Source organism: Uloborus diversus, chromosome 4, assembly GCF_026930045.1.
Source record: "Uloborus diversus isolate 005 chromosome 4, Udiv.v.3.1, whole genome shotgun sequence".
NCBI lineage: Eukaryota > Metazoa > Arthropoda > Arachnida > Araneae > Uloboridae > Uloborus > Uloborus diversus.
Genome location: NC_072734.1, coordinates 88,448,992 through 88,472,066, shown reverse-complemented (window position 1 = coordinate 88,472,066; position 23,075 = coordinate 88,448,992). Strand labels below are relative to the sequence as shown.

The following is a 23,075-nucleotide window of genomic DNA, read 5'->3' as shown; positions in this document are numbered from 1 at the left end:
ACATTCTATTGTAAACAAAGATAGACTAAAATGGATTTCAATTTTGAAAAGAAAAAACAAAAGTTAAGAAAACAAATTCTGGGGGAACTCCTTGTTTTCCCTCTCCTTTAACGCTACCGAAAATTGTAAAATTGCCTTTTTTGACATCAACTTTGAAAATATCACTAGGAAAAGAACTAGAACCCCGTGTCCCGATTCTTTTCTTAGGCCTATATAGATCAACCAATTCCAAAAAATCTCCGGGATGATTTACCTGGTTCCTCATCTCTTTCCTCGTGACCTTCCTATGTTGTCAGTGTAGAAGCCTAAAGATGTGCCTTTTCAGGCTAAAAACCATAAGTATCCTTTCAAGGCACATAAAAAATGTGTCAGTGTTAGCTATATTTTACGTTTCGCAATTTTCTATTTTAGAACTTTAAATCTTAATTTAGGAACTTAAAGAAATATAGGAACTAGTAGTAGTTTAATGACTTTGCTCAACTAATTTACGGAAGTGGGCAAAAATATTCTTTTTCCGACTGGGCCAAAGTCAGCCAGTCCGCCCCTGTATATATACAGTGGATCCCAAAAGTGTTCGTACACCTTGAAATTTTGTAGTAAAACCAAAATAACGCAAAACTGAATTCGAATATGAAGTCCAATTTTTTTTCACACCATTCCTATGCCATTGTGAATAAAGCCCAGTAGTTTTTTTTTTAGAATATTGCCAGATTTCATTTTTGAAATTTGTCAAAAAACGAAGAGACAGAGAAAAAATACGCCACAAAAGTCATCGTACATTGAACTAGTTTCGAATGAATTCATAATTAAAATTATCATATGTGGTTTTTTTATTATTTTTGCATTGTAATGATACTGTAAAGTCATTTGCCTTTAATTTTTTGTGTTTTTATTCCCTAATATTCTGCTTATTATTTTAAAATGGCAGGTATGCGTAAAAAACAACAAACACGATTCGAAATTTGGTTTTTTCCCTCACAGTAGCCGTAAATTGGTTTGAAATGTCTCTAAATTGGTTAATTTATACCATTATATAGTGAAGGGCTTGATAAAATGCTTTAAAGACAAAAATCGAATCGAAAATAAGCTAAGAAAAGGTCAACTGGCAAACTTAACAAAGCGTGATCAGAGGTTTACTTTCATAAAAAAATATGAAAAATACACATTTGAGCGCTGAAAAAGTTTTTGCAGAATTGAATGAAACATTTTACGTTTAATTTTTACCTAAAATTGTTTGCCAAGTTCTCTGATTAGCTAGATTAAATGGGACCTCTCCCCGCAGAAATTTTCTTGTTCGTGCGAAAAACAGTAAGCTTACACCTTCTGTCGTAAAATCAATGATAAATAAGCTCAATACGTTTTGGAACAACGTCTTACTTATAGACGAAAATAAATTCAACATTTTGGGTTAAATTGTTGCATAATTCTAAATGAAAGAAAAAAATGAGGAATTTAATCATAAGAACTTAGTTGGATCGGTTAATCAGGACGGTGAAGGTGTTCTTGTGTGAGGGTGCATCTCAGCATCAGGACTTGGAAATTTGGAATTTTTTGATGAAATAATAAATTATGCTGTTCATTTAAATATTTTAAAAAGCAATTTAAAACTATTACCCCAAAATTTGGTAATCGGAAACAACTTTGTTTTTTTATCAAGATAACGATAAGAAGCACACGTTCGCGTTTGGTGCCTCAAAATTTGTCCTTAAGCTTGGAAATATCTCCTAAATCGCTAGATTTAAACTTAATGGAACATATTTGGAGATATCTGGTGGCTAGATTACGAAAATACACCATTGAAACGAACAGCGAACTAGAAACAGTAAGACTCGTAGTGCGGCTGAACACTTACTCAGAAATTGCACAAAAAAAGAAAGAAAAAAACAATGAAATTTATTCCCAGACGTTTAAAAGCTGTTGTTGTTACTGCATGATATCCTACTAAATAATAACTTTGTAAAAAGTTAGATTATTTACTAATTTTTTGACATTTTTTCAAAGTGTACGAAAACTTTTGTGAGGTAAAATTTTCGGCACTTTTTGGTTTTTGATTTTTAAAAAATTAAGTTTTAATGTTTTATTAAAAATTTTTATGTAGTTTTGTTAAAAATAGACATAGATCTTATAATAAAATACCTATTCCGAAATATTAATTCTAACCAATGGATAAGGGCCTATTTCATTGAAAGTAGTAGGTGTACGAACACTTTTGGGAGCCACTGTATAACTTAACTTAAATAGAAAAAAAAAATTAATTTGAATTTTGTCATCTTGAATTCAAATTACGTTTTTCGCAATCACGAGTGTGTGTATATGTAGGCGTGTGTGTTTGTGTGTGGGGTATGTGTGTAGGGAGTATGTGTATGTGTGTGTAGGCATGTGTTTTTGTGTCTGTGTGCTGGCAGAAGTGTGTGGGTAGTTGTGTGTATGTGTAGGTGTCTGTATGTATGCGTGTGTGTATGTGTTTGTGTATGTGTGTATGTGTATGTGTGTGCATGTATGTATGTGTATGTGTGTGTAGGTGTATGTGTGTGTGTGTAGTTGTGTATGTATGCGCGTGTGTGTAGGACATGGATGCAACCTGGAGACAGCTTTCGCTATAGGAGCAGCATCGTGAGGAGCCGGTCGATGGTGATGGTGTGGAGGGTGGCGGAGGGAAAATAAAATCAAAGGACGCCAAAAACAGTCAAATGAAAGCAATAAGCAATCATGATTGTTTAAAAAGAGCTTATCTTAAAAAGCATACATTGAAAGAGTGTCTAGCCATCAAAAATATAAATACAATTACAAGATGCAAAAGGATTGAAATCTGAAACACAGAAAAAAAAAATTGCGCTAAGTATGCCTACTTTGTGCAGATTGGTTCGACCATTATAACACTTAGAAATGGTCAAGCACAGCTCTCACATGAGTCTGTTTGAATCGGCCCTTATCAAAGATACATATGATTTTTTATTTTATTTTGAATACTTACTGTGATCACCAGAAGAAACTGAAGTGTGGGTTTCTGCAGAAGACAGAAAAGAAAGGTCCATCAGAGTTAGTGCTGCTTGTCCAGAATCTAAAGGATTAACAAGCCCACTACTATTCCAATCAAATTCCACAGGTGGTATTGGATCCTAGTTAAAATATTTAAAAAATTGAAATATTACTAGAGACCACGAACGAGGCATTCTTATTCAGCTTGGAAGCACTTAAACAATGAATTATCACAGAAACATATGCTTTACCGGGGTCTGTCCAGGATTTTTCACAAGGTCCATTTTTTGAGAAAAATCAAGTAATTTTGTGAAAAGTGAATTAATTTTGTGAAAAATCAAAAAATTTCGCAAAAAAAAATTTTTTTTTTCTTTTTGTTAAAACGAAATTTTAGAATTTAGAGATGGCACAAACTGCATCAATTAAACTTAAAGTTGAGTGTTTTCCTCTTCTACGTCGAGAAAATCATTCTGGATTTTTTTTACTAATATTTGGCGGGGGGGGGGGGGGGGGCGTCGCTCTTTCAAGTATCAATATTTATCTACCATTCTACATTATGTTAAATTATACTAGATATATTTCTGTACAGTACTTAAAATAATTGTAACAAAAATATAAATAAATAAAATAAAATTCAGAATAGGGTTCAGCATTCAACTTTTTGACCCAAGACACTCTTAAAAAGTACAGAATTTCGTTTAAAACTTATAAATTCCGTGATTTAAACAAAAATAAAAAGATATTTCAATTGTTTACCTCTTAACAAAGCGTAATAATCATTAAAAATTCGAAAAATCGGATTCCCATAGCGGATGCAAAGAGATCGCAATTCTCAAAGTGAAGGCATCAAAAGTATAAAAACGGCTTGTAAAAGAAATATTTTTGATAAAATTATTTTAAAATTGCATTTTAGAGTCTTATGATAAACATATCATTAATATCTGTGGACACAGTTGACCCAAAAAATAAAAGTAAATAAACGATCTACTTAGCATTTTAATTTTTGACTCATAACAGAAAATGGAATTTTGCTTTAAAAACTTGAAATGAGAGTTCCAACAGAAATAAAGAGACTTTTCATTTATTTGAATCCTAATAAAGCTAAGTTAGCTTGAAAAAAGAACAAAATATGATTCTCATATCGGATGTTAAAAGATTGCATTTTTCAAAATGTAGACATCTAAAGAAAAAAAAAGGTAATTAAAAGAGTTTACTTAAAGTTAATCATCCTTGTGTTAGCATCGAAAAATCAAAACCCATATAATTTTCTCCCAAAATAACAATTAAACATCGCACCGCACCATAAAAACGCAAATATTGACAAGCTGGCAAAATGATGAGAATATTTTCTAATCAAGTCATTATAAAGGTTCAACGAAAGATGCTAAGTGGTGATAATTTTGAAGTTGGTAACACTATCTGAAGCGATCATATTTTTTCCTCACCTTTACTATCCCTTTGCAGTACTAAGTTCATTTCGCAGATATATATTATTATTGTTTATTAAATCATGAGCGGAGAAAAGTGCTTATCAATGCCTTTTCAGAAAAGTTAACAAAAACACCGCTGCTAATTAGTTGTGATAAAACAAACAACCATTATATTTATTTGGCAGTAGCAATTATTTATCGCTTGCAGGAGCATCCCAAGAGTGCCGATTTTTTTTTTTTTTTTTTCAAAATTAGCCGATTTTGTATAAGCTGATCCCTCTAATTTGACTTAAAAAAAGGTTCCAAAAATTATTGGTTTATACACAGAATTATGCGTTATTTTGCTTTCAGATTTGCTCTTTCAATAAACAATTTGTGACAGATCCGATCTTGTTTATCAGAATTTTGTGAAGGGTCCGTTTTGTTTGATCGGGATTTTGTGAAAGGTCCGTTTTGTTTGATCGGGATTTTGTGAAAGGTCCGTTTTGGTTGATCGGATTTTTGTGAAGGGTCCGTTAACGGACCCAAATATCTTCTGGCCAGACCCCTGCTTTATACTAGTGTTTTCAAACTGGGGTGTGTGCCCCCCCCCCAGGCAGGGCCTGATTACCGAAAAGGTTCAAGAAGCTTGAGCTTCCCCTTAGAATTATTAACAGGGGGCGATAAAATGACTTAAAAATATCAGTTTCAGCATTTGAATGTATTTTTTTAAAAATTCAAATATTAGAACTAGCTAAATAAAATTTTTGAAGGATTTAAAAAAGTTAGGATACAGTTTATAAATGTGATAGCAAGCTATTTTCATCTGTGGAACTTGCCCCAATGTGTAACAATCTACTTTTATCACACTTGATAAATTTTATGAAGGGATAAATCTGAAACAACTATAACCTCCCTTATCTGCTGCGAATGGGAGTACAAAAATATGTAATGTACAAAAGTTTAATGTATCTGGGGGGGGGGATAAACTTTTACTTGGAAGTTGTTTTTGGAAATAATATATATAGTATTAGTGAGTTTTGTTTCAATGTGCATAGAAGTTTTAGAAATATATACTGAAAACAAAATGTGGGGGGGGGGGGACCTGAAATGAGACTTAGCTTTCCCTAACTTCAGAGGTTAATTGGGCCCTGTCCCTAGGCGACATACAAGAATTTCAAGAGAGACACAAGTGTATAAAAGAAAAAAATTTAAAAGTTTTTCTTAATTTGTGGTGAATATTGTTAAGTAACAATGCCAGCCCTCTCCTTAATGGTATGAAAGTGACTGATGAGCACGCAAACCTCTGCTATATCCAATATCATCACACAAAAAAAATCAGAATTTTTCCCTTGCTTTGTGGATTTTATATGTTCTAATAACATGTTAACAAAAAGTTTCGTGATGTGAAGTTCAATTGAAATTATCTAGATTTTAACTTTAATAACCAGCTTCAGTTTCCTATTGTATTACTTCTATTAACCACACACAGTAAAATCTGTCTACAATGATACTGTTGGGACCTAAAAAAAATATCGTAATTGACATGTTATCGTTACAGACCTTTTGATTATTCTTGCTGACATTTTGCCGGGGCCAAAATAAATATTGTTATAGACAGGTTATCGCTATAAACAGTATCGTTATACACAGGTTTCACTGTACATGTATAGTGAGGTACAGGGGTGGGCATAGAGAACTGAAAGGTTGATAACCCCTGCTTTATAATATTAAGGAATTCATATTTGAAAAAAAATAAAAAGCAAATCAATTATTCTATTAAAATGAAGTGCAGGTCATCTTATTAAACTGTGATGTTAAAAAAATGGAAATTTCCATTTGAAAAACAACAAATTTCATGAATAAAAATTTTTTACTAGAAGTATTTTTTTCAGCAACAGAAATTATTGATTTTAAATTTTAAATGCTAATGTTACCAAAAAATGTTTTTAAAAAAGTTTGCTTATGAGGATTTATTTATTTATTTATTTTTTGTTTTTATTTATTATCAAAAGTGGACTTGATTTTTTGAACAAAAAATTATTTTTCTTCTATAACAACTGTTGCCTACAAAAACACCCGTTTTTGTCACTGATCAAGAAAATTGATAAACTGATTTGTAAAAATTTTAGAAACAGCCTGATGCTTCTGAAATATTAGCATTATATTCGCAATACATGCTTACTTATGCTACTAAACAATTTTTTATAGAGGTCATCACTAGTTCTTATGATTTATGACTCATGTTTCATCATTAACTTTCGGCTGATTTCAGAATGTTAATGGAATTTTTAAAAAAGAATAAGCTGAGCAGGAAGTCAGCAGAAATTTTATGAATCATAAAAATATTTCTAACTTTAAGTGGGGCTTTCTCTGCTCAAGGCAAATTATGCACCCATAGACTTAACATTGAACCAACTAAATCTTTCTGATTTCCTTGCTTAATCCGGGTTCTAGTTAAAATAGTTAGTGCTACAAGCAAGCTCAACTGTATTTTGCATATAAAACAAAAAGCGAAAAATCTTTTGCATTACTAAATCAGGGAAAAAAATGACTTAATTAAAAAATATTTAAATAAGTTTGTTTGTTATCTTGTCCTACATCTGTAGGAAAGAGGAGTATCATTGGCTCACAAGGAGCAATGAAACCCATTCTATTAAGTCATACTTCCGTAAGACTTCTAATAAGCCATACTGCTGTGGACAAGTAAATGGCAGTATCTGCAGAAATGAATTTATCGAGATATTTGAAGAAACGCGTTTTGGGTTCAATACCAACAATGGGGAAAGATTTGAATTTGAATTGAACTTTTTTTTTCAGCAGAAACCAAATAAGCAAGCTTGGAAAATAAAGCTAATGTACAACAGATGACAAAAATGCAAAAGAATAAAAAATTTGCAGTTACTGCCCTTTGCCTGCCCAAGGCAGCATAGCACAGTACTATTTTTATTTACAAACAGGATAACATAAGAAAGATTCATATTTCAAGAGAGAGGAAATAACACCCGAAACACCCCGGTGGGGATTAAGCTCAAAACCTCAGGCATACAAAGCAAGCACTCTCGCAACTCGCCCACGATGGCCCTTGCTTTTACACAGTCATTAAAAATGAAAATTATAGATTTTCCAGTTGCATGATCATTCTTCTTCAGGGCTGTCCACAAACTATGTCAGGCTTTGTAAGGGAAAAGGGTTTCGGGAAATTTTGACAAAGGAAGGGGGGGGGGGTAAGTGAAGCATGACAAAAAAAGGGAAGGGGGTCCACAATGATGGGAAAAAAACTGACATCATTTATGGACAGGCTCTTATCAATCAGCATATACTAACAAACAAACTTAATTTAAGAAAACTTATACTAACTCTAGGACTTTGATTTCTGTCTTCTGGTTCTTGGTTAGCTGAATTTGAGAGGCCTTTCACTGGCTCTAGAAGGCTTAGGCCTGAAGCGAAAATCGGGACGGACGACGTGCGCAGCTATAAAAATTTAAATTATTTTTAAAAATGTCAAACATTTTGAAAATTTAGAATTAAATGCATAGCAATTTTGAATTATGAAAAGTTCAATACATACCTTTCTCAAATAAAAAAGTCAGGTTATAGAAAGCAAATAAAATTATATAAAGTAATTTTTTATTATTACAGTTACATATTCCACACAAACCTTCAATTAAATGCTTCTAACTATAGTCGCGGCAAACATAACCTAATAGCATGTAAATGCTGTGATTAGGACTTGCATTAACCAGGTTTATTAATATTAGAACCTGGTTAATGCAGATTAGGTCTTAACTGCAGGGCTCCCAACACATTTTAGCCAAAGAAAAGGGTAAAAGAGGACAGGGCTATAACCAGAAAATAATTTCGGGGAAGGTTTAAAAACTTTCATGCAAAGCTTTGCGCTATTTGTGCTAATGTTCAAGTCATCGGGTTATCTATAATGAAAGCGTTTTATTCAATTAATATACATATGAAAGACATTTAAGTTTTGGAACAATATTTTTTGGAAATTTTAAAATATAAACGAACATTTAAATGTCAAACTGAAACCAAACTTTTTTTTTGGGGGGGGGGAGGGTGAACCCTAAGACCTCCCCTTGTATACGGCCCTGAAAAAGGACCACATTCAATCAAAAAGGGGACTAAAGAGTACCAGTCACGATCAAAAAGAGGATCTTTGGAGGACCATTCATAGTTAAACCCAGGGAAACACCAAAAGGCAAATTAGCTGCCTGCTGCTAAATCCGTGAACATAATTCATTATTCAACCATAATAATGATTTTTAATGATACAATTCTTTATCATTTTCTGCACAACTGAACTTTTTATCCATTGGATTGTATCATTTACAAACATTTGTATGGGGGGGGGGGGGGTGACAAGCAAGCATGTAACTAAGGATCTTAGAGTAATTTTAATTGAAAAATAAATTTTCTTTTAATTAACAGCTGAAAACTGGCTGATTATAAATAATCGGCTAATTGACTGCTGAATCAGTGCATACCTAGTTAAGACCTTTTAGATACAGTTATCACAGTAAACATCTTACCATATAGTCATTTACAAAAAAAATTGCGTAACCAGTTTAAACAGAATTAATTTTGATACAAAGGTGCTGAAAGACAAGAAGATATAGTTTAGAGGCCATGAAGGAGTCCCCCCCCCCATAGAGCTCGTTTTTAATACATATTTCCAACCCTAATATGGTAGTTTATATAAATATGAGAATTTATTACCAACACTCAACCCAGGAGGTAGTTTCTGGCAATGCTACTGCCTAAGTTCTGAAACACTAGACGTTTGCAAATCATTTATTAGTATGCTAAGTATCCAAATCATTTATTCATATGTATCTATTTAGTTGTTCTGCCATCAAGGTTTGTAACTGACTTCAAGTACAGTAGAGCCCGCTTAATGAAATTGGCAGTTTACCACGAAAAAGTATTATAATGAGTGGGATGTTCCATAATCCGGGGTAAAAAAATATGCACAAAAAGTAGTGCACAGAAATTGTATTATATTAAAAATGGCTATTATTTTATCCCATATTCCAATAAGCAGACTAGACTGTATATACAAAAATTAGTAAGAAAGAAAATATTTTATTGAAGTCGCCACACCCAAAAATATGCAAATGCTGCTAAGTGATAAATACACTGAATGTAAATTTGAGTCTAATTAACTGAATAACTTAATGCAATCAACAATTGTGCAAGTTCAGATTCATAGAGCTGTATTTTCAAATTGAAAATACTCATTACGAGTATTTTCAATACTAAATAAGGATATAAAGAAATACAAAAGTAATTGTTTTTAGTTTTTTAAAAATAAAATTAAATATTATAATATGAGGTAGCACATATCAAAATAGCTTTCAGTTTCCAAAATTATTAAAAGAATTCCAAGATGCAAAAGGATTAAAATTCGAACACGAGAATAAAATTTTTGCGAAATACTTTCACTGTTGGCATGTTTTCAAAAATAAATGTATTTATTATTTATTAAAACTAAACAAAACTAAAATTAAACAAAGAGATTGAAATCTCAAAACGACAAGCAATATTCGGCGAAGTCCGAGTAAGTTTAATGTTGCCATAGTTCCAAAAAAAAGTAGCTAATTATCTATTGAAACTAAACTTAAAATAACCCAATCTAATGTAATGTTTGTTAAAATTACTTCTGGTTGTCAATAATATGAAAATATTAACAAGATGCAGAAAGATTAAACTCGCAAACACAGGAAGCAATTTTTCACGATGCTGCATACCGAACACAAGTTCAGAAAACTGCACTGATAATTTAATCTTGAAAAATATTTAAGCACAAAAAGTTTTCAAGCACTTGAAAATGAAATTTTTTTTTCAAGTACTTTTCAAGGTTTTTCAAGGGCGTACTTGAACGCTGGAGAAATATTGGTAGCATCTTGCTTCGATTTGACGTCATAACTCCTCCCCCAAAACTCTCCATTTACTAGATTTCCATGGTGCAGCAGTTGAAGGAGAAGTAATAACCTCAATCTAAATCGAAATAACACCGTTCAATAGAAAAAAGGCGCCAAGGCAGCGCGTTTGGGCGTAACAGACATCAGTACACAGTATCTTTTAACGCAATGAAAACTTTTTTAAAAGCTGATTTTTAAGTAAAAACAATATAAAAGCAGACTAATCAGACCAAAATGTTAAAAAGTGGTATAAAGCGGACTTTGGCGGGAAAAGCGGACCATTTGGGAGCCCTGTAACTGGTGATAAGAACCAGCCTTCACAATGCTGCCAGGTTAAGTTGAATGATGTTCACCATTTTCCAACAGAGAAAACTTTGTAATAATATTAATGGTGCATCACCATTTGATCATGAGCACAAACTAGCACTAGTAAACACTATTTTAAAATAAATAACACAAAAATGAGCACTTTTCAAACATAAAAACTGAACATTTACCTGTGTTTTGTTAAACAAGTAATATCATGGAAAAAACATAAGACAAATTGTACTTGTTTTCAATATAAACAGTAAGTAAATGAAAGCAATATCAAGCTGTATCAAAAATAATATGTTGCAATGAAAATTAAATACAAATATTTTGAAACTATATCAAATCATATCTTTAACTCAAAGATTACAATTACAGCCCCTCCATTTCAATTCCCAAAGAGAAGATAACAACTACTAGACTTCTACTCAAATTTCATTGCTTCACATTATATTGTTATTCTCAGATTAGATTCTTGAAACTCTGGTATTGTCAATAGTGACAATAACAATCAATTCAGTAAATTTTCACATGTGATCATCATAGAAATGTCCACAATACATAATTGATTAAAGACATGTTAAAATGTGCAATTTTGAATATAGATCTTGTTTATTGATAAAGAATCAAGGAGTTTAGGAGGATTGTATGCAAACTACTAATTATTAATAGCTTCTTAAAATAACTAATATTTATTAGTTAATTCATTTATAAATTAGTTTGGAGCTAACTAATGGAGTTTTCACAACGTGGCTTGTTCTTGTTAATTTTAAAAATCTAAACACCTTCTAATTTGCTTTCTGTAACCAGTTTTTAAAAGTCTTTGCCTTATCACACCCTATCCTATTAAAAAGAAAAGAAATTTTGATTTTTTTCTCTCAATATTTTTGATTACACTGTGCATATAATTGTGCTTAAAAACTTTTAAGTTCTGTGATTTTTTTCTGTTATATGTACATATTAATTAAAATATTCAATGGTTTTTAATATTAAAATGTCGAAAACCGAAACTAGCGGTAAGTCAAACTTCCGATAAGTCGAAGCTTTATGTCGGTCCCTTTAGATTAGAGTTATTGCGAATTGACTGTAGTTAGTATTTAGCACATAAGAGTCTAAATCAATTAGAACAAAAAAATGTTCTGAAGATTAAATTTTGCATTTTTCCAGAAAATAATTATGAATTATCCGGCAAAAAAAGGACACATTTTGTGTTGTTTTCAATAGTTTGCATTGCAATTATCATCCAATGCCATTTTCGGGAACTTAGGCACATAAAAAGTCTTGTGAACTTCCATCTTGGGAATGACCAAATATGGCGGCTACGTCCAAAAAAAAAAAAGAAACAATTTTTTTTAATTTGTCGCATGAAGACAACTAAAAAATAATAAATCTTCATGACACTACAATTCAGTTGAAAAGTTATCACATTTGCGTCCAATGCAATGAGGATAAGATTAAGTTTTAAGAACAAAATTTTTCACTTCTAAAGAAAATTACTTAAAATAATAATAATAAAAAAAAATTTTGCAGACCATTTTGAGTTATTTTCATTAGTTTGCAATTAAAGAAAATATCCAATTCTGCTTTGTTTTTGGAAACTTAGGCATTTTAGGATCGTGTCTACTTCCATTTTGTGAGTGACCAAAAATGGCGACTACGTTTCACACGTAGCTGAAATGATTTTTCGCTCAAAAAAAAAAAAAAAAAAAAGTTCCCCGATGTACCCTCCCATCTTCAGGTTGTGCTTCTGAAGCAGTAAATTGTTTTCTCCCGTTGAGTTTGTGCATAATTCCTGTTCACCAGAGAATTTTTTTCCTTGGGAACTACTGAGAGCCAAAAATGGCGGCTGCTGAAGTTTTATTTGGTCGCCACTTTTTTTTTTATTGCCAGCGTCATTTTGCCTTAAAATTTTTTTAAAAAACATTGATAAAAAGAAAGATTAGATCTCATAAATCAAAATTCCATGGGAAAAAATTGGGAAAAGAAAAATTTAGTGGGCACATTTGGAAAACTCCCTGACTTTTCTCTGACATTTTTGACTACGTCATTTTCCGTGACAATTCCAGATTTTCCCGTAGCGTACGAACCCTGAGTTCTTTACTTCTCAAAATATAGCAGTACCAAGTAATGAGAAATATAAAGGGCATAAACAGTAGGAAAAATGTTCAATTGTTAACCCCCCCCCCCCCCTTTGAAGAATTGGAGCCAAAAACCAATAGGCACCACTCATGGGGCACATTGAGAAAAATTTTGTTTAATTTCATGCAATAACTTTTGCTCCATAGCAGCCACAAAACAAAAACGGGGACACACAGACAGACATCTTCAGAAAAGGTCAAAATAGACCTCAAAATGTCCGAATCCATCAAAATTCGAAAATTTTTACGAATCTTAGAACTTGGTTCTACATATAAGATAAAAAACATACAATTGATCAAAATGTACTCACAAAATTATTTATTAAAAATGTTATAAAGTGCTTACAATACTATGATAATCCACGTTTACAGAGCGTAGTAGCTGCTGGAAAGATTGAGAAACACCCCATTGAAATCTTGCACTAGGAGTAGGTTCGACTTCATGTAGCTTTTCCCATAATCTATGACTTTTAAAGAAAAATAAATATGTTAGTAATGCGCATACATTATGCCAATTATGCTACACCTTTAAATCATTCAATATATATATGATTTCAAATACCACACATCAAGAAAATTACATTACTTTTAATTAGAGACATACCGAGTACTCGGTAACTACTCGGTACTCGGCCGAGTTGTCGAGTACTCGGCACTCGGCCAAATTTTGATCAGATACTCGGCCAATACCGAGTAGTTGCAAAAAATTGAATATTGTCCAAGACAGATATTAAAATTTATAAAAAAGTGCAAACATATATAATATTCTGCAATCCTTTACAAGTCAAATTTAAATTTTGAGAATAATGAAGTTTGTAATGCTTCAATGGAATAAATCTTTATTTTATTGTCCCTAAAGTTAATAAAACTTATTTATTAAAAATTGTGCAAAAAAAGAGAAGTATAGAAAATATGGAATTTTTACATTAAAAATGGATTTTTGCTGTAAAAAAATTATTTATAAGAAACAAAAATACCTTTGCTTAAAAAATAAAAGGAAATAAAATAATTTTAAAAGCACAGTGCAGGAACACTGCAGACACCTGTTTTGGCACTACAAGGAATTCCTTTTTCACTGCACAAAATGTGAGCTCATGGATTTAAAGGCATCCGACAAAAGTCGGATTTTTTTGTTGAATGTCTTTACGTTCTTTAGTTCACATTTTACGCACTGAAAAAGATGTTCCTTGTAACGCAGAAACATGTGTCTGCAGCGTTCCTGCACATTTGTTTTATTTGCTTTTAAAAACTATTTATGTTTGGCGGACTAGAACAATAACAGATTGGTATAATTTGTTTTAATTCCAACTTGATTAATCATACCTTTTATTTACTTATTTTTAATTTTAAAAATAATTGTTTTGTAAAATTTTTCACATAAACAAAATTTTTTAAATAGTGCGTAATTAAATTTCAGCAGGAATTTAGTTTCAAAAACTAATATATAGACAAGGAGGTCTATACTACTATTCCAATAAGTTCAGAATTCATCACCTGTGTGTCGGTAGTTCTTCTTAAAACATAATTAGTACCCAGTAACTCGGCCGAGTAGTGAAAGGCTGAGTACTCGGTACACGGCGACTCGGCCAAAGTGCTACTTCGTACGTCTCTAATTTTAATTATAAAATGATTTGAACAGGTGTTAGAAAAATTCATTTGCAAGTTCATTTGACTTTGAAAAAATTTCATTCGCCCATTTGAAAAAGAGAAAAATACTCTTAAAAACAACTCTCAAAAACTTCAATGGCACCTTGCCCCCCCCCCCCCCCCCCCCCCCAATGCATTACTATATGTATAAATTTTGAATTTTCATTATCACAAAATTATTCGACTTTTCACAAAATTCTTTCATTTTTCACAAAAAAGGAACCCTGTGAAAAATCATGGAAGGACTTTTGTAAAATAAAACATTTTTTTCTTATGAAAAAAAAAATATATATTTTGAAAAAAAATCTTTAATTAAACATTACTTTTGAGCAGAAATTTGTTCTTTCATCAAATCATCCTTGGCCCCCTCCCCACTACCATCACCAACCGCATTAAAGATCGTCTAAAATTTTATTAAGGACTCCAATTTCCAAAAAGTACCTGAGGAGAGTTGCTGTGAACCAGAAACCTTTCTCTCACATAACTAAAAATGGCATATAACCTTGTTTTTGACTTCAGTTTCTAAAAATTCCCGAATAAGGGCCCCCGAACCTTTTTTCCCACTAATGTTATCAAAGGTAGTCAAAAATTGCGGTTTTGTAACTGTAATATTGAAAAATTTTCGGGGGTAAGCTTCTGGAACCCCTTCCCTCATATGGGTCATTCTCCAGAAAACGTCACTTTTGAATGCAAATATTTTTCAATTTCAAAACCTTTTTTTTTTTCATTCTTACATGAAAGTGTTACCTACTAGAAGTAACCATAAACAATGGCCCAGCCATGTTCCAATTATTTTACTCAAAATAAAAATAATAAAAAAATACCTTGTTCACGGAAATAAAAAAAGAAGAAAAAAACTTTTAATATTTAAAAATCGAGACCAACTTAAAATCATAGCAGTAATTTTGTTAATTGTGCAAACAATCAGCTATTTTAATGATTAGTGGGAATATAATATTAAGCTCTATTAATTAAAGTATGGCTTAGTTAGTAGTTTCAAATGTATGTTAAAAAATACTATTTAGTAAATTTTAGGATATACTGGCAATTTATAATTTTGGTAGAATGCCTTTTATTGGTGTATTTCCCTTCCATCATTTATCTTCACCTCAGAAATAATGACATTGATAAGGTCTGTCACGGAGGTGAGGAATTTTCCATTCATATAGGCCTAATAGATACATTTTTCAGGGATTTTTTTTTTCTTTGTTGCTACAATCCACACATGTTAAGCAAATGAAAACATGTTCACTTCTTTTTTTACATTAATTTACATCTCTGAAATTCAAGTTCACGGAGATGAGAGTCAGAATAACCACACTATGTTTTTAAAGCAAAATCTATCTTCTTGTTCTTTGTCAAAAAACTCACTTCAACTATGGCTGAAAATAAACTAGGAAGCTCGCTTGTATCATGGGAAATAAAATTTGATGTCATTACTGCCACATGTTAATGAGGAATGGCATTTCGTGTTTAGGTAATGGAGGTGAGAATTTATTGAGTGACATGACTCCTTGTCCTACTAAAACAAACTAAAACACAATATTAAAAAATTAAATATACTTAAACAATTAGTATTTGAGACACTTGTGAAAGGAGTAATAAATAAATAAGTATATACGATAACTGTATCTCAACAGTTGACACCAACAAGACACAAGCTATAGTACAGCTTGAGGACTTTGTATTTTCCAGGGATGACGTTTTACTTCATTTGAAAAAAATTAAAGAGACTAAGGCTCCGAGACCTGATAATATTTATCCAAAAATTTTAGTTGAATGTGCGGAGGAATTAGCAGATGTAATCGTAAATATTTTCAATGCTTCTTATAACTTGGGGACAGTGCCAGAGGACTGGAAGCTGGCTAACATTACACCGCTCTTCAAGAAAGGGTCTAAAGGGAGTGCAGGAAATTATAGACCTGTGAGTCTAACTTCGGTAGTTTGCAAAATTTTTGAAACATTGATAAAAATTAAGATAGTAAATTTTCTAGAGACTAATAATCTATTGACTAGTTTTCAGTACGGTTTCAGGAAAGGCAAATCTTGTGCAACTAATTCATTACATTTCTATGACAAAGTTACCATGGCTTTGGACAATAAGAAGCCTGTAGATGTTGTTTACATTGATTTTCAAAAAGCTTTCGATAAGGTACCGCATGTTGTTCTACTTAGCAAATTAGCTGATATAGGAGTAGGAGGGAAAACTTTCATTTGGGTAAAAAACTGGCTGACCAGAAGGAAACAACGGGTAGTTGTAAGGGAAAATTATTCTAATTGGAGTGAGGTTTTAAGTGGGGTTCCTCAAGGATCAGTGTTAGGTCCTGTTTTGTTCATTGTTTTTATGAACGATATTCACAAAAATATTTCTGGGAACATGAATTGTTTTGCTGATGATGTCAAAGTTATGGGGACTATAGATAATGAAGAACAAGCAAAACAGCTGCAAGAGGATCTAGATCATATTACGGAGTGGGCTGATAAATGGGGTATGGCTGTTAATGTTGGGAAATGTCAAGTGCTACATTTAGGGCATGGAAATAAGTGTACAAGTTATTATTTGCAAGGTTCAGTCATTAGTCAGGCAGACAAAGTTACTGATCTGGGGGTCTTAATAAGTCAGGATTTAAAGTTTAGCCAACAGTGCAGCATTGCTAGTAACAAGGCCAATAAGATGCTTGGGTTTATCAATAGATCTATTTCAAACAAATCTAAAGAAGTTCGTCTGCCCTTATATAGAAGTTTGGTAAGACCTCATTTGGAGTATGCTGTTCAGTTTTGGTCTCCTTATCTTAAGAAAGACATTAATATATTGAAAAGGGTTCAAAGGCGAGCTACAAGGCTAATAAATGGACTTTCTCACTTAGACTATGATTCCAGGCTTAGAAGGTTGAAAATGTACGGTCTTGAGCAAAGAAGAGACCGAGGGGACATGATTCAGTTGTTTAAATTTATTAAAATGAAAGATGTTACGGGGCTGAAGTTTAGCACTGAAAATAGGACAAGGGGTCATTGTTTTAAGCTATTTAAATCTCAGGCTAACATGGATATTAGGAAAAATTATAATTATAGCAGGGTAGTGGAACCTTGGAACAGTTTACCGGAAGAGGTGGTAATGACCAAGGGAGTAGATAGCTTTAAGAGGGCCATTGATCTTCACTGGGGATTGTAAATTGACTAGGACCAGTCTAGCTGGGCCCAGAGCCTGTTGCTGGTCGTCACTTTTGTATTTGTATTTGTATTGTATTTACTTTTAATTAAACAAAAGGTGTGCAACATGCTACAGAGGTGAGAATTCACATATTGTGCACTAAAAATGTACTAAGATAAAAATTATTATTAAAAAATTGTTGGCAGGTTTAAATAGATATATTTATGATGAAATTAAAAATCGTTGTTGAATTGTTCCTTAACGCTTTTACAGTAAAAGGCATATGACAGAAAAGTTACACGTTTTGAAGAATGACCCACTTGAGACAGCCATTTCCTTCTTCTTTGCTATGCCAAAACTGACTTATTTAATTATTTCAATTTAAAGCTTAAAATTTTGAGTTTTCTCTTAGCCATTTTTAAAATCCTATCCCAAACATTCAGGAAGGATTGAAACAGCAACACAAGCACTAGTGTTGTATAACAACAGAAGAAAAAAAGTAAGCCTTCAAAATACACCCCAGCAGCCTTGCAGAATTCTCCAAGATCCAGAAAGTAACCGTTCTATCAAGTAACAACCCCCTCCCCCCCCCCTTTTTTTGACAAAGTTAAATTATTTCATGATCTTGAACATCTAATTTTCAGACTTTCTATTCTATGAAACAAAATGAAGCAAACGATAATTTTAAAATAACTTGCAAGATAATATGCAAAATATCTGTTCCAGAGATTTATTAGCTCCAATTTGTCTAGACGCCTTTTGATGTAATGGTGCCAGTTTCTTTCCGATCATTCATAATATTTAGTGGGGAAAGCGACTGCAACTTAGGTTAGCAAGGAAAATCTGAAGATGGTAATAAAATAAAATTTGATGATAATAAAATAAAATTCAACAGCAATGAAATTAAGTTCGACAGTAATGAAACAAAATTTGACAGTAAGAAAATAAGATTTGGCATTTTGTATATTTCAACTCATCAAAATTCAGCTTATCAAAAATAAATAACAAACTATCCATTCAGTTTGTTAGTAATACAGAAATAAAAATCATTTTGGCTGATCGAGAAGTTTGACTTAACTAAGTCTCACTGTATACAGAAAAAGTTAGCTACAACTTACCTCTTATTACTTTGTTCCAAAATTTCAGAAAATGACTCATTTGATACTGTCTCATCTTCTGTGGCCAAAGGGAAAATAACATTGATCACAGTAGATAATTTATCAATATTTTTATCTTGAGGCTACGGGAAAAAAGAATCAAATGTAATGCAACAATTGATAGAAATTAGAAATATTATTTATAAAATTATATTGTGCTAATTTTAAATTAAATTAATATCATTAGTGTTTCCTCAGGATAGAAAAGAGACAGTGAGTGTCCAGATCAAAGGACACTTCAATTCAATTAAGGGGACACTTTTTCAAAAAAATTTTGTAGCACCAGAAAAGGTGCTTTTTTTACAATATTCTATGCCATTTTGGTGGGGGGGGGGGGGCAAGGGAGTTTCAAGGCTATCTTTGCTTGATTTTCAACTTTTGAGAAAGAAGATATGGTTTTTTGACCCACTTTGTTGACAAACTTCAAAGAGGGTGCATTTGAAAGTTAAAAAAAAACAGCAGGGCATTTAATGTTGCCTTAAAAAGGGCAGGATGTACAGCACCCTCCTAAAAATCACTGCGGGAAAGAAACACTAACCATAAAACCTAGATCAAAATGCTTCGTTAAAAACAATTAACAATTATTATCAGTTCAAAACAATTATTTATGAAAACAATACCACTTTCAGGAATTATTCTAAGTATACATGAAATGAACTAACCTGTGCAACTGATGGAGGAATACTTGATGTAGAATCTCTCCTTTCAGGTCCTGGGCAAAATGTTGCACATTCAAAATTAGCAAATTTACAGGATTCCAGTTCTTCTGCAGATTTATCATCCTGGAACGAAACTGCCTCAAAATCAGCAAACTCGCAAGATTCTTCATGCTCTAAGGTTTTACTTTGTTCAAATGATGCACTTTCAAACTCAGCAAAATCATCTTGTTCTGGACACTGGTTATCCTTGAAATCCTGAAACTCAGCAAATCCTTCACTTTCCGTACCTGTATCACCAGCACAGTTCTGAAATCCTTGAAATTCGTCATGTTCTGAACCGTCATTCAACTCTTTGGAAACAGAAACATATTTTTCACTAAAATGATTACTCTCATACACTTGAAAGTTTTCAAGACTGCCTTCAGATGCATCCTGAGTATCTTCATTTTCATGAAATTCATCAAAATTAGGAGTAAAAATTTCGCTATTGGCAGTGTTCGAAAAATTGGAAAAAGATGCATCAGCAATGGAAGTTACAGGGTTGTGAGATATATTTAAATCAGATTCAGATTGCTGAAAATTATTGAAATCTTCAGAATTATTTGAACTGATTGAATTACTTCTGGAATGTAAAGATAAAGATTCAAAATTATTGCATAATTTAACATTTATACAATGAGCTTCAGATGAACATAAATTTGAAACACTTTTATGTGGTGGGCTATTAGAAGTTTCATTTTTATCTATTTTATCACAACGATGAGAAAGATCTACACTGTTAGAACAATTGAAAGAATTGGCTGTTTTTAAAACATTGCTTTCAGTGTCACAAGACTTCTGTGAAATAGAAAAACATTCCAATTTTTCAGATTCTGAAAGAGTTTCAGTGTGTGAGCAATTATTTATAACAAGCTCGTCACTAAAATCCTCTTTTTTGCTTAACTTTTCGAATTTCTCGCAATGATTAGTCTGTAAGGCTGAATTTTGACTAGTTACTGGTTTACGCTCACTGAGGTACACTGGTTCATTTTTCTCATGATTAGGGTAACATTTATTTCTTTCAGATAATGGATAATCACAAAAGTTTTCACTTGGAGAAGTGTCACTTTCACTGTTTCTGATGCGTTGCGAGAAATCATGAGGCAATTTGCAAGAATTTGATTCTGTTTCATCAAATATTTGAAATTCTTTCAAATCACTTTTGAGATTTATATCATTAACTCCATTGTCACCAGTTTTGAAACATTTGAACTTTTCACTAGCAACAGGACTGTCAAAGGAAGAATCAAAAGGAATGTTTGTAGATGCAAAATCACCAAAGTCATCGTCATCATCCTCATCATCTGGACAATCTTCCATAGGAGGGGGACTTGATGAAAGCATGGGGAAAACATTTGAAGCCATTGAGACCAAAATTTAGTAGCAGATATATCTGAAAGAAAACAACCTTAAATCAATAACTTAATTTATAACCACATACAGTTGAACCTGTTTATCACAAACACTCTTTATGTCGAAATTTGTCAATTTAGATGCATTGTGGCAGCATAGAATGCAACAATGTCAAAGGCCGTATCCAGAAAATTTTTCGGGAGGGGCCCGGATTCGCACATTGGCCTAACACACAAACACACATATATATATATACAGTGAAACCTGTGTGTAACGATACTGTCTATAATGATAACCTGTCTACAACATTTTTTTTTTTTTTTTTGGCCTCAGCAAAATGTTAGCGTGAACAATCAAACTGTCTATAACGATAACCTGACTATTACGATATTTTTTTTAAAGTTCCAACAGTATCATTGTAGACAGTTTTTACTGTATATATACACATATAGACACACATACATGCATAAAAATATTTAACATAAAAGATGTTTTTTGTCTCCATTTTTAATGACTTCACTGTTTTGCACTGTTGTTATTTTTATATTAACTTCTTATTTTTTTTATTCACCTTGAAGTGGTAAGGATAACAGAAGAGAGTTCCTTTAAGTCGGATGTAGAACATCCAGAATTCTAGGGGGTCCGGTGCAGGGGCGGCTCGTCACTATGGGCTGGGTGGGCCAGGCCCACCCAGAAAAATTGTACACAACAAAATAGATCATGTCAAAATAATGTTTAGTATTTCGCTAAAAAATTTTAAAAAAACAACAAACAAACATCGAATTGGGGACATGAAGCACATTTTAAATCTCTAACACTCGACATATCGCTTCTAAAATGTGAAAAGTTTTCCATCTGTTAGCGTTTGCGCTTGCAAGCTCCGAGAATGATTTTTGGGGCTTTGACTCGTTTGCCCCTCGACTGACTTGCCGCACCTCCGCTCCTAACCAATCACGACGATTCAACCAGACACATTAATGGCAAGTCTGCTCCACCCCGATTCCTTCTTCATGGGCTCCAGTTCCCTAGCCCTCTGAAAAATTGCTTTACCCAATAGCAGTGGAAGAGCAATAGCAGGTGGGGATGGATTTGACACACGTCACTTGTACGAAACAACAGCTCGAAAAAGGCTATAAAGGGCAAAAAACGGCTAGTCCACTGAATGAAAGTGCTCTTATCGCTTTTCACCGTCCTTCTTTTGTATTTGTCTTTAATCTTAAATGGCTGCAAATATCTGGAACTGGCATTTTCCATTTTATCCGTTCCTCCCGATTGTACCGCATCGCATCGCATGCATATTTTTGTTTATTTATTTTTCTATTTGGAACTAATACGATCGGAATTTCTGATTTGCTTTTGAATAGTTGGTTTTGAGTGTGAAAAGTTCTGAATTGATTCAAAACTTTAACAAAAAAAACTTCAATTGGGCGAGTTCTATTCATTTTTTTTTTTTTTTTTGCTCTGATATTTGGCTAAAGTAATAAGTATTAATTGCATAATAGGTCTTATTGATATGTTTTCTATTCTGCAGTACTCTAAGGCGGAACAAATCTAAATTATTTCAATTTGATCTGGTAGGTCTTTAAGTCCTTAAAGGCGTAGGGCCACATAACCTCAAAAATGATCAAACTGTTCGATTTTTTTTTTAATTGTTTAGTTTAAAACTTCAGATTGTTTCAAACTTTATGAAGAGAGCTTCAACCAGGGTTGCCAGACATCCCGGATTTCAAGGGATAATCCTGTATTTTGAAAAACTGTCCCCCATCCCGGGGAACTTCCATACCGGACGGCTTAGGTCCCGTATTCTAGCCAATAACAATATTTTACGAAACGAGGCATTATTTTATGGGGGGAAAAATAAAGTAAAACAAAAAAGTGAAATAAAGAGCAATAAGAAAATCTTGTGGCAGTAAACATTTAATTTGGTTAACGTTAACGGCAGTTATTTCCGTTTTAATTTGGTTTTTGTTTTGGCGGCAGACCATGAGGAGCTCTGCTCATTGACTAATGTTGGAAATATATCTCTGGGCATGCGCCATCGATCGCAATGAAAACGATTTTTATACTTTGATCGGCGACAGTTTGTAGGGCTTAATGCTTTGTTACGATTGAATTTTGTAGATTCATCATGAAGATACGTTCTACGTCGGAAAGCACCCCTTAAAAATACACCACATCCAGCAATCCCCCCCCCTCTTAGAAGCCTGTCCCGTATTTACTGTTCTTAAATCTGGCAACTCTGGTTTCAACGTTCTAGTTTAATTATTTAAAAAGTTATTGGCTTTAGATCACTGT

At 32.7% G+C, this 23,075-nt stretch overlaps 1 protein-coding gene across 1 annotated transcript in view; it reads right to left on the bottom strand.

Annotated features, from left to right (window-relative positions):
- LOC129220697 (aftiphilin-like) overlaps positions 1-23,075 on the bottom strand; it is a 37,973-nt gene that overhangs the window by 4,576 nt on the left and 10,322 nt on the right. Inside the window, exons 2-6 of the mRNA XM_054855127.1 lie at positions 19,392-20,820; positions 18,691-18,812; positions 13,121-13,241; positions 7,749-7,862; positions 2,975-3,119 (exon numbers count right to left, since the gene is read on the bottom strand). Of these exons, the coding sequence (XP_054711102.1) occupies positions 2,975-3,119; positions 7,749-7,862; positions 13,121-13,241; positions 18,691-18,812; positions 19,392-20,792 (1,903 nt within the window). The 5' untranslated portion in view covers positions 20,793-20,820. The remainder of the gene's footprint in view (positions 1-2,974; positions 3,120-7,748; positions 7,863-13,120; positions 13,242-18,690; positions 18,813-19,391; positions 20,821-23,075) is intronic.